General features: G+C 34.7%; 1 protein-coding gene across 2 annotated transcripts in view; it reads right to left on the bottom strand.

Moving 5' to 3' along the window:
* Window positions 1–2,733: 2,733 nt before the first annotated feature.
* The window catches only part of LOC112044585 (inactive ubiquitin carboxyl-terminal hydrolase MINDY-4B), a 34,972-nt gene continuing 24,984 nt past the window's right edge, over window positions 2,734–12,721 (bottom strand). For both annotated transcript variants that reach the window (XM_024080457.2, XM_024080464.2), the window contains exons 5-11: window positions 12,196–12,261; window positions 9,815–9,885; window positions 9,075–9,222; window positions 8,539–8,676; window positions 7,851–7,930; window positions 6,226–6,360; window positions 2,734–3,886 (exon numbers count right to left, since the gene is read on the bottom strand). In XM_024080457.2, coding sequence (XP_023936225.2) covers window positions 3,823–3,886; window positions 6,226–6,360; window positions 7,851–7,930; window positions 8,539–8,676; window positions 9,075–9,222; window positions 9,815–9,885; window positions 12,196–12,261 — 702 coding nt within the window. In that variant the 3' untranslated portion in view covers window positions 2,734–3,822. The remainder of the gene's footprint in view (window positions 3,887–6,225; window positions 6,361–7,850; window positions 7,931–8,538; window positions 8,677–9,074; window positions 9,223–9,814; window positions 9,886–12,195; window positions 12,262–12,721) is intronic.

Genomic DNA, 12,721 nt, shown 5'->3' on the forward strand with positions numbered 1-12,721 from the left:
CGTTACGGAACTCTAAAATCGTATGAAACAAACACCTTTTATGTTTCATTTAAAATATACTTTAATTTCCCAAACGTAGCATAAAAATACCGACAGAAAAAAAAAAGTTTATTCTTTTTTCAATTAAGTCGACCGTTTCCATCGATTCCCAATTGGTTTCGCCTGAAAATGCTTTCGTTACGAGCCCGCGTCCCATATCTGATTACCATATCGCCCTCCCTCTTTTCCCAGATATATCAGAAAGGGACGGAGTGATTCCAATTTGATAAATTATTCATACCCTCGATCGTGATAGGCCGTTAATTAATCTTATATTCATTGAGTATGGGTCGCTTTGGTTTCAGATTTTGTATCAGCGTTTAGATGTGTAAAGATTCTGCTTAACAGGTAATGGTATTAGTTGATGTGTAACATGAAAAAGGACAAACAAAATGTTTATTGTATCACTTTCTTCCCAACCCATACCGGCCATATATATTTTTTTATTATGACCTAAATTCCGCCTTCACTTCAATTTATCCACAACATAATACAAGTGAAATACTTACAGGGTACATTATCAGCCGATAGACGTCCACTTCTGGACATAGGCTTCTTGCATGGACCTCCAAGCACAACAATCTCGAGCCGCCAGCATCCAGCGGCTCCCTGCAACCCGCTTAATATCCTCCGAACCGAGGTGGACTTTAAGGTTAAGTTCCTAATAATTCACTCCACTGTTCTACTTTAGTTTAACTATTAGTGAAAACCCTTTGAAAAACTGTTCAGAAGTTTTAAGGTTTATTCCCTACAGACAGACAAAAATGGCGAAATTGATTTGTTTTATAACTATACTGTCAATCACTTCATCTGCTTCTAAACAATTTTTGTTTCTTTCCCACAAAAATAGTACGTGTTTCTGAATGAAAGGACACATATCTCATGTTTTAATACGTACAATGTTACAACAAACGTTGCAAATACGTAACGCTAGTGAACATACAACTTTCAAACTAAAACATATCGATATTACTTGCTGACAGAAATGTCCGATGAATGAGAAATGAATGGACGTTGAAATACCTTTGACTAACTTTGTCCCTCTACCTCAGTCCAATATAAATCATGAGCATAAACGAAAACTTCCTTGTGGTACCTATTAAGTATTCTGTGATACTACTTTGAATCCAGGTATAATTTAAAATATTAGCAAGTTTAATGAATTTAGTTTCATCAATTCACAATAATTCATTGATGATGAAAAACAAAGACGTATTATGTGGTTAATGATTACTGTACAAAAATATATAATTCCTGCCTAATCCCCAGATTTAGATTTAATCCTTTTTCAATTCCATCAACATTTGGTAAACCATTACGGGCCATCCCCATCCATCATATCTCCGGATTAAAGCGGATAAAACGTCGGAAAGAATATCATCGGTAAACATTGATATATCTACAAAAGATTATTTTACACTATCGGGTAAAAATTACATAATTATTAAACATATTTTGCTTTTTGACATCTTGTTGATCGAACAATAGTTTGCTAAATTACGTAATATTTTGTTACAGCATTTTTCCATCCATTTGTCATTTGTTTATATCTAATTATGTATTCCTCGACACATTTTCTTTTCCCGTAATTGCAAATAAGAATCGTCGATTTTACCTACATGTGATAATTTTAGTGTATGTCTTTAATTTTCCATATCAACGTTAGGAAAACGTAGGGATAGCGGAAACGTTTCGATTGACACAAGTTATGATAAATGACGTTTTGTTGCGTCGAGGGGCGCATCCATCAATATTATGTGTATATCTATATACGAGTAGGTATGTATATTGATAGACACAGGTTTTGTTTGCCTATATTCCAAAAGTGATTATTATGTCCTTAAGAAATCTTGTTTGGCTCTGTTATTTAATGTATTTAAAATAGTAGGTGCAAGTAATGGGAATAAAAAAGGACACCATTTTTTATCGCTGGTACCAGCTGGCCTATTTACTATTATTTTATATATTTTATTTATAAAAAAATATACTTCTAGATTGGTTTCATTTCATTTTCATGAAAATCAGTTTAGTAATTTTGTGTTAAAATCAAAATAACTGAAAAAAGTCTTCGAAGTCAGCCTCATTTTTATGTTTAAAAGATTATATTTATTGATAAAACAAAAAAAATAAAACTGCATACAATGAAATCAATGTATCTCGATAACAAAACTAAATAAAATAAAACGTAAGAAGCCTTTAAATCTAAGTAGGATAAAAACGGTTAAAATTTAATGCAGTTATAAACATCTGTAACCACTACTCTGGCATGTATTCAAATGGAAAAAAATATTGTTTAAAGTTTGAAGCTGAGGTTTTACGGCTATTCGTGGACCATTTAATCAAAAATAATTTAATTTTTTCGGCATTTTAATTTTCACCTTCACTTGTTTTTACTCTATAAGGATATTTCTACACCATAGAAAGGTAAGAAAGTCATATTTATATTGCATGTATTTTTAAGTGGGAAAAAATAGCCTTTTTTACTGTATTGCGTACTTGAACACAATACAGACCCTAAAAAAACCTTTAACATTTTTGATTGGTGAGGATTTTGATATTTTTATATTTATTTATTTTTTCAGCTATAATCTATAATCTGGAAGGGGTAAAATAAAATCACTGTTTTAGGCATATCAGTATATTTCACGAAGAGCATAATTCTTTTGCACTAATAAATTTGCAAAATATCTATCATCATCACAAATCGGTATATAAGAGAATTACATAAACAATCATGTTAGAATCCAAATATCCGACTTATTTGCACAAAAAAATGTTTTGAATTATTTTTACTTGCCTCGAATGGTGACGGAAGGGCTGGCTCATTTTTTGCGCAACGGATCAGCCTGACTGTCCATGACCAACGGGGAAATGCAGCCAGTATTTTTGCCACTATTCCACTTGGGCATGGTATTATGTATAGGATAAGTTAGCTTAAGTCTCAATTATATTCTTTATCAATAAAAAAAAATCATCCAGAAATCATACCCTTCATAATTGGGTGATTATATCCCAACGACCACTGCCACTAAGAGTTCTAACGCTACTACTTTTTAATATTAAGCTAGTTAATTATTATAGTACATTGAAGCACACATTAGGCTATAGCACAGAAAAACAAATGATAATTTCTTTGTTTGTGTATTATTCGCTAGAAGGTTGGTAAAAGCTACGATATCTTACTAATATTATAAACGCGAAAGTTTGTATGGATGTATGGAGGTTTGTTACCCTTTGACGCCATAACTACTGAACCAATTTCGCTGAAATTTAAAACACAGATAGATCATCTTCGTTTTAAATACCCGGGATTAACACATAGGCTTCCTTTTATCCCGAAATAATTTTAATAATTTTTTTGAGTGATTTGTGAAAAACTGAATTCCACGTGGACGAAGGTTTTACCCACGTACCCGTTACCGTCAGAATACAACAAAAATACTTTGCTTCCTAGTGATAAAATATTTTTCAAAATCAGTTCAGTAATTCTAGATACTTTACCTCGTTACAGTGGTAGGCCTCCACAGATCCGCATACGTATCGCGTAATCATCCCATTAAACCACGTCCAGTGATCCTTCGTACGGATCGAACGTACTGTAAAATTAAAAATACAATACCTCAGATACGTACGACGCGATCAGTGGACGCCTGCCTTTATATATGTAGACTAAGCGAAGTGTATTTGTATTATGGTTTCTAACATCAACGTGCATCTACGTGGGCGATATATCTACGAGTAAATAATACCGGGCTATAACTAAAGCAATTAGACGCTGAGCCGTTAGTTCGGCGAGTCTCCCGCAAAGGGCACCGCGCCAGACCAGGTTATCTTGGCTTCCTGCCATCTGAAACAGGTAGCAATTAGTGTTTGTGCAATACGCTACGCACTGGACTATAAGGCTTAGGTTTTAGGGACGTCATAGGAAATGAGCTCTGTTTGATTCAAATAGGACAGTGTTATAATAATTTTGTAAGTAATATTATTCTGACTGAATTTGAACGAATTTAGACTCTATTGAAATTCGAACGTTTATTCTATACTAATAATATAAATTTGTTTGGGTTAAAAATCAACACTACTAAACTGATTTGTAAAATATTCTTTCATTGTTTGGAATCCGATCCGATTACGTTACGGCTATATTTTATCCCCGTATTTCTACGGAAAAGGAAACTACGCGGGTGATACCGAGGTTCTTCAATTATTTTCATTAATTAAAACAATCGCCATTTGATTTACAATTGAGTAAATTACGCGAAGTAAAAATCATACCTAGATTGTTTTTAATTCAGGTGAATTAAAATTTAACAAATACATTCACGACAGCGCCAAGCACCCTCTAAAGCATATAGAATATGTTACACTGTGAAGGATCATGAGCTCTAAAATACACACTAACACTAACATCACTAATTAATTTCTCATCAGTTTCTAACTCCGGAAACTGATGAGAAAGTAATTAGTTAATTCAACGAAGAGTTTCTTAAAAAAAAGAATTCTCAATTTTTCATAGCTCGACCAGGACTTGAGTCCAGATGTAAGAGGTTGTTTAGTTAGTATATTCAAACTTATGAGTGTTTAAATAAACTGCGTCCATAATCAATGTAAAATTTTTGAGCAAATAATTTCGATGCCATGAAAACCATGAAACTTGTCGTTAAAAAACATTGCTTAGATTCATTTCGTAAAATAATTAATTCTATCAAATTCATGTAAATAATTGCATACGCTTGTCCGGCTGCGAAGGCACCGAATTTCACTTGTCCAATACAAAGTTTAAAGGCAATAAATAGTTTTGAGAGGCAGGCGGGATTAGTTTATCAGCTCCGAGTAAGGGCGTGACCCCGAGCCAAGTAGCCCTGGCTCATTGCCACTTTAACTTGCCAAGATGTTTGCTAAACTACAAAAGTTACTTTAATAATTTGTACTATCGTGAAATGTTAACGGATTTTTTACTTACGACCCGGGGTGCGTACGCCAAATTGTTTTACGTGATTTTTTTGTATCTAACGTACAGCTACTTTTGAAATACAAAATATGACTTACTTCCTACCTATACAGAGTGCTCGGGAGTATTTTCCATAATTCTAGGGTTATATTCTCTGAGAAAAATTAATTTAAAATGTCTAAGGAACAGGGTGTTCTAAAATGAATAGTTTTGGAGTAAAAAATATTTCTTTTGTAAATAGATCTTAAATTGTGTCCCTCGTAGCACATACTTATATTATGATCTAGCCAAACTTATTCTTTTTAAAAGAATATTTGCCATATCTTTTTTTATAATATGACCAATATTCCCATTTCCCTTCAACTAGTCCGGAAAGACTGTGCTAGGAGTGGGTACGACAACAGACTAACGGGGCGGGGATCGAACCACCACCCCTCGATTATGAGTCCAACTGCTCTTACCGTTGAGCTATTCATTGATAAATATCATGAAGTAGCTTACTAGTGAAGTGCGAAGTGCCAGTTGCAATATCTCGTCAATATCGACAGTCTTATCACAACGATAACGTATTTTAAAATGCAAGGATAGGTAAAGGTGTTACATGTGGATAGTCGGAATTATTTGAATTACTTTTTATGAAACACAAAAATTTTTTTGGTTAAAATAAAAAAATAGTTATAAAGTTCGGCTCCTATGTGGACTTGTCAACACCTTGAAGTTAGGGAAATACTCCCGAGCATCCTGTATTTAATTTACCTATACTAATATTATAAGGAGGGTATACTAATATTGTATGTTGGGTCGGTTGGGGTAACCTAATTTACCTAACCTATATTGAAAATTTTATTACTAATATATTATAATATTTTTTTTGACACTCAGTAATATAGAATTGAAACTGCCGGGCGTTTGCTAGTATAATTATGTAAATACCTATAACAAGAAATAAGAACACGAAATGTGTCCTTATTAATTGTTTAAGATATCGGAAGAAAGCCATCCATATGAGTTTTCAACCTAATCAGCTTGAGATGAAAGAAAACAATATAAAATCAGTTAAATACATCCAGAGATGCTTCACATACTTAAGCTCTTTATAATATTAGTAAAGAAAATACAGATAAAGGTATTTCTACATTCTTCGTAGTTTTACTACGTATTTTATATACTAGTAGGTACTATTTTATATACTACGGATTTATTTCTATATTCTAAATACATACAGATGGTCTTACTTCGTGTGGATAAGTTTCTCAAGCGGAGTGGCTGTGATGTCATCATTTCTCAGCGGGGCCAAGTCCTCGTGTGCCCGAGTGTCCACGTTGAGCAGAACGTGACAACCGCCGCACGTGTAATAGTGGATATCGAACCTTATGGTAAAGAGAATAGAATATAAATTACTTTAATAGAAATGAGGCATTTGCGATGGATGTAATGGTGTAATTTTTACACCCTTTATATTTCAGTTTAAATTGGTGTTTTGTTTATAAAACATTTAGATATATAGAGTACTATTTATTAAAAGTTGCCATTATCTAGATGTATCTAAATTAGATTATTGGTAAAAGTTACATCCGGTTGCTACTGACAACCCTTCAGGGATCAAATAGAGTAAGCAGGTTTACCCGATTAACAATGTAATTTTCATTAAAAATGAGCTTTAACACTAGAAAGACGGACGGGGGTCTTTTGACCGATTTTGAAGTTTAACGTTCGATAATTTCAAAACTATTTATTTTGTGCTACATCTTCTCACGACTTTTAAAAAAATAGTTCATATATCAATATTCCATTCATATTATTGTAATATCATTGTGTTATAATAAATAAACATAAGATTTACCTTCAAAGACGGCGCCCGGTTATACAGGGTGATTCGGACTTTAGTGCGGACATTTTTTTTCGTGGTTCTGTATCATTAATAGAACATAAATCTACAAACAGTTCGATACATTTTATGTAAATTTTTTTTTCAATTTATGTCTCAGAAATAACAAAATAATGGACACATTCCCAAACAAACTGCGCAACTGCTGGCGGCACTTTGTAAGACGCCGACAAAGAAATACCGGCAGTAGTCATATCGCTTCGGCTTCGGTTTGCGTAATAATAATCATCATTTGTATTTCATTATTCCAATCGAAAGTTCATAATTTTTATAGTCTCTGTTTTAATTTTTATTATAATTACTACGCATTATTGATGGTCCTAAGCCCAATAAAGTATGAAGGGAAAATCGATACTCAACTCAAAAGTGACGACCTTTAATTATTATAAAAAATAATAGGTACAAAAATAAATAAACGTAGAAAGGTCAACGGCCCTCGGCGCGGGCGATCGCTAACCTAGTACCTACCAGCTGATTTTGTAGTTGCCTATTACTGTGCTATTACTTAGTACAGCGATAGGGTGACCCTCAAATTCTGTTTAAATGTTTAAACTTTAGCTAACGATAACTTTGTTATTTTTGAGTTAAAAAAAAAAAGAAAAAATACGTGATCATTAAATTTTGTTTATGTACAAAATATAAAAATATCTGTACTAAAAAAAATTTCTTCCTGTATAACCACGCAGTATATAATATAATATAATATAAACAATATATAATTGTAGGTAGGTAGGTTACTAATTAAATGAGGTCGCTAATATACTTCAAAGTTAGTGAATAGGCCAGCTGGGCATAGTTCTATTCAACTAGGAAGTTAATACAACCCACTCACTCTAATACAAAGATCATAAAAATTGTCCAAGGGATTTTTGTCACTAACTTCTTCGTTGGTCCAGAATTAAATTAAATTAAAGAAGTAAGAAAGACAAAGAAAAGAGAAGAAAAATTGGAAACAAAGAAAAAACGAAGCACCTTCTCTCTGCATGGTAGTTACGCAGTAGTTCACGGTTTGTATTGAACAAGACGCCGTAGTGGCCCGAACAGCACGTCACCTGTAACGTGGAAACTGAATTAAAATTAATTTTATCACACAATAGACTTTATTTTGGATAAAAGTTTCGATAACTACATGGTTAAGGAATCTGACTAAACCAAAAGATTTTTGACGGCCAGTGGACTTACAAGACGGAGGTCTTGGGTTCGATCCCCTGCTGGACCGATTGAGGTTTTCTTAATTGGTCCAGGTCTGGCTGGCTTTGGCCGTGGCTAGTTACCACCCTACCGACAAAGACGTCGTGTAGAAACCGTAAGGGATGTGGATTTCATTCTCCTCCTAACATGTTAGCCCAATTCAATCTTAGATTGCATCATCACTTACCATCAGGTGAGATTGTAGTTAAGGGCTAACTTGTAAAGAATAAAAAAAAAATACAAGTTTAATAATGGTTTGCTAAAGGCTCCATTCCAAATTTCGGCCATATCGCTTAAATCGCTCAGTAGTAGCGGCGTTAAAGAGTTACAAACATCCAAACAAACATACATCCATGCTCGTTCATATTATTAATAGGATGTGATCTTTACTTAATCTCACATCTTGTGTGCTAGTAATAGCATGTAATCCAATGTGCAATATCTGCGATGTGAATAAAGGTATACTAACCCAAATAGGTAAAGCCGGTGTCTTCAAACGGGAGCCTGGGTTTTGTTTCGTCACATTCTTGGTTACGCCGTCTTCGTTCCCGTACCAAACGAGAAGGCCCACAGAGCTGCGAGACAGAACCCCAAATTGTGGCATTGCCTGTGAAAAAACATAATATAAAATTAAAATTCTGGAGTTTCTTCAGATTTCGTGACAGAACACTTAAAAATTGTTTCGAGTCGATGTCGATAGTGTATGCGGATGAAATAGCAAACAATGTGACATCACACTAGGGAGAGAAAATCTCACAAATGTGACGGGTTGTGACAACAAGATGTCAAAAATAACAAATTCATGTAACGTAATTCATGAATAGCCTCGTAATTGTTACAAAATCAAACATTTCTACCTTAAACTCTCGAACCCGCTTTGGGGGACGTGGTGGGTTTAAGCTCCATATCAACTTTTCTATAAAAAGAAATACTCAGTTCTATAGAGGCCCATTTATTAAATAAACTGATAAAAGTGATGATAAGATCTTAAACTACGGTTCTTACGTAATGATCTTCATCTCCCACATATTGCACTCCGTTATGTAGATAGGGAGTCGCTCGTCCGGTCAGTAGTAGAGTGGCCACGTTCAGAGAACCTTCCACTTGAGTTGATACCAGATATGTCAGTTTACCATCGAGGTCCTTTTTCACACTGGAATTAATAACCCATGTTATTGGGTAATTTGTCTAATCTTACAACACCAAACTATCATATTACATTCACACGCTGTTTGTTTCGTAGACAGGAAAGTAAATAGACAGATTAACATTCCCTTGAAAAAGAAAAAAACTTCTTCATAGAATCTGTAAAGAAACGAGACTAGGCGATTTAATGTTAGGTTTGGTTTGAAAACCAGTTATCTTAGAATTGGTTCAAAGTATATAAATGGATTAGAGTAAAGTTTAGTGTTGAATTATCAAAATCGTAAATATAGTCATAGGCATCCTCCCACTTTAATATACTCGCGTCATATTAAAGAGGCTGGATAATTATTGTGCCTCTGAGTATATTTTGAATTACATCAACTGAGTGCAGTGTTCTCTTTATCGAGGATGCTTTTTATATGTCTATTTACTTTGCTGTCTACGCTAAAAATGTGTCGGACATTGAACGTATTACTTATCATCAAACAGCTTACAGTTACTTCAATTAATTTAATTAAACGTTTATTTTAATATTGTACAATTAATTATTTCTTAAAGCTCTTAATAGTCTATGTAACTCTTATAGTAAATATACTTACTTCTCGCAACCTCGTGACAAGATACAAGCATACAAAAGCAGTAAGGACCCCGATCCATCTTCTGTCTGAAACTGATTTTTAAACAAATTATAAATAAAAAAGAAGGAAATGAAAAGTTACCGATAAAAAAACATAGGTAATAACAAAAATAATTCAATACACTTATAGGCCCAAAGTTAGCGACCAAGTCTCAAATTCGTAGGTCAACTTGACTCGGAGACTTGGTCGCTAACTATGGACCTTATTAGAATCCTCAAAGTCAATCAGCGGGCGATAGAGCGAGCTATGCTTGGAGTTTCTTTGCGTAATCGAATCAGAAATGAGGAGATCCGCAGATGAACCAAAGTCACTGACATAGTTCAGTGGGACGCGAAACTGAAGTGGCAGTGGACAGGCCACATAGTTCGAAGAGGCGAGGGACGTTGGGGTCCCAATGTGCTGGAATGGCGAACCCGCAAGCGCAGTGTTGGTTGACCCCTCACTACGTGGTCCGAGGATATCAAGTGGGTTGCAGGGAGCCGCTTGATGCTGTCGGCTCGAGCCCGTTGTGCTTGGAAGCCCATGCAAGAGGCCTATGTCCAGCAGTGGACGTCTATCGGCTGATAATGATGATGATGATGATCAATACACCTAAATCTATACCATTTTAGAGACAATGCCTGTACATTTAAAATCAAGGCTTCTAGGTTAGGTACGACGGATGCATAGACCGCATTTTCGGAAGTGTGTCTTCTCTTGCAAAGTGTTACTCTAATTTAGACAACGATACCCCTCTGTACTGTTTTGCGTTAACTATCACTATCAAAAACCTTGAATAGGTTCCAGCAGTATCAAAAACGATTAAATATCATCGAAACTGCTGAATAACAGCAACCCAGGTGATACTTGTTTTAAACAGCACTCAATTATCTCGCTAAGTACGGACAGAGTGAAGACGGCACTTTTCAACGACGCAGCGCGAAATTTGTTTAACTTCTCTTTAATTAGTTTCAGACTGGGAACATTATAAAGACAAAAGTTTTGGTTGTTTGTATCCTCGGTTTTGTATTAAACGTCTATACCGTTTAATTAAAGTTACGACTTTTAGTTATAATTGCCATCCAATACGTACCTATCTCTCTAAATAGGTTCTTCGGATGCCGTTATATCACTGACTATGGCACATTGTAATATAAAATTTAGAAGCTAACGAACTGATATCTACAAACTCACACGATCATATTATGTACTATCTCTGTGATTAATACACATAAATGGAAATCATAAGAACCACAAATCTTTAATTTTTTTTTCTAAATTAAGTTTTGTATTGTATTACACAATTAAGTAGATGTATTTAATTGTGTAGATATGTCAATCCCATTTTTTTTTTTCAAAAATTTCTGATTCTATTTAGACAGAGTTTTTTTTCAGAGACTGTATCAAAAAGTAAATACAAGTTTTAAGGAACGTTCAAATTACAGGTAAGGTATTCGATATTCCCGAAATAATAAAGTATTGTTTAAGAATCAAATTTACTAAAAAGGTAATATTTATTGTATATTTATTAATTATTGTATATTTATTAAATTTTCATTCTTCACGTGAAAAAATAAGCTGGTACAAATAATGGAAAATGGAATACAAGGCCAGTTGGTCCAGTAGTTTATCAGACGGGATTGTTGGGTGTCACATCTCTTCAAGAACGAAGAGTAGCTTTTCGGTTTGAACGCGTCCTAATGGCTAAAGTTCTAAGCAAGCCGACAATGCGAAAGCCTTAAGTCTTAAGCCTCCGCTTCTAAGAAGCTTCACGGATTTGCTGTGTATGATTTTTCGCGGCAAGTTTCGGGTAAATCTTATACCTACTCTATACTAAGACGATTACCGTATAATGTGAATGTAAGGTAATTTAAAGTTACACGGGTTTTTTTTTATTATTAGGTTGGATTTACGCCCTTATAGTTGTTTTACTTTTTTTAATTCAATGGATAGTTACAACTTGAGTGAAAGCGATTTCATCTGATGTTTAGTTTGATGCTTTGGCTGGAGGGTGACTTCGGCCGTGGCTAGTTACCACCCTACCGACAAAGACGTATCGCCAAGCGATTAGCGTTCCAGTACGATGTCGTGTAGAAACCGAAACGGGTGTGGATTTTCATTCTTCTATTAACAAGTTAGCAAGCTTCCATCTTAGATTGCATCTTGACTTACCATCGTAGATTACGTGAGATTGTAGTCAAGGGCTAACTTATAAAGAATAAAAAAAAATAAAAAGTAACGATGGAGCCTTAGGTTCTTCTGGTGGTACGTGTGTTCACTAAACATCAGATGACACGGTTCCTTGTCTGCTGAGAGTTGTGCAAGAAATTGCCTTAAATTTATATCTGGGCGACTTTACTTACCAGGTATAAGTAGCGTTTTATAAATATTTGCAGATCCTCCAGACTCTTAAACTCGAATAAATGCAGCTTGAAAACATATTCAACAACTTAATTATTTCATCTGCAACAATTTTTTTATCAATTAACAAAACTTCTAGCAGCATCTTTGTGGATAACAATTTCTACGTCAATAACAAACTGCCTCGTAAGTCCAGTGGTTGGCCATTGTGGCTTTCAATTACGAGGGTCAAAGTTCGAGTTCTGAGTAATGCTCTGAAAGATTGAGAGCTCTTCTCAAGAGAAGAGTGAAAGAGAGAGAGAGAGTGGGAAGCATGGCCCTTAAAATAGCCTGATGATGATTAATATACCCACCCACAATAAATAAGCTGCCACGGAGGAACGTATTTTATAAACATACATTCATTGATTGCTAAAACCATAACCCTTCCTCGGTTTCAACGTTGTCGGATAAAAAAGTCAGGGAGCAGTCTTTCGATCGATACGATATTTTGCGCCTTTCGCTCATTTGGAACGAAGCGTTGGACGT

The sequence above is a fragment of the Bicyclus anynana genome, chromosome 4 (assembly GCF_947172395.1).
Source record: "Bicyclus anynana chromosome 4, ilBicAnyn1.1, whole genome shotgun sequence".
Taxonomy (NCBI): domain Eukaryota; kingdom Metazoa; phylum Arthropoda; class Insecta; order Lepidoptera; family Nymphalidae; genus Bicyclus; species Bicyclus anynana.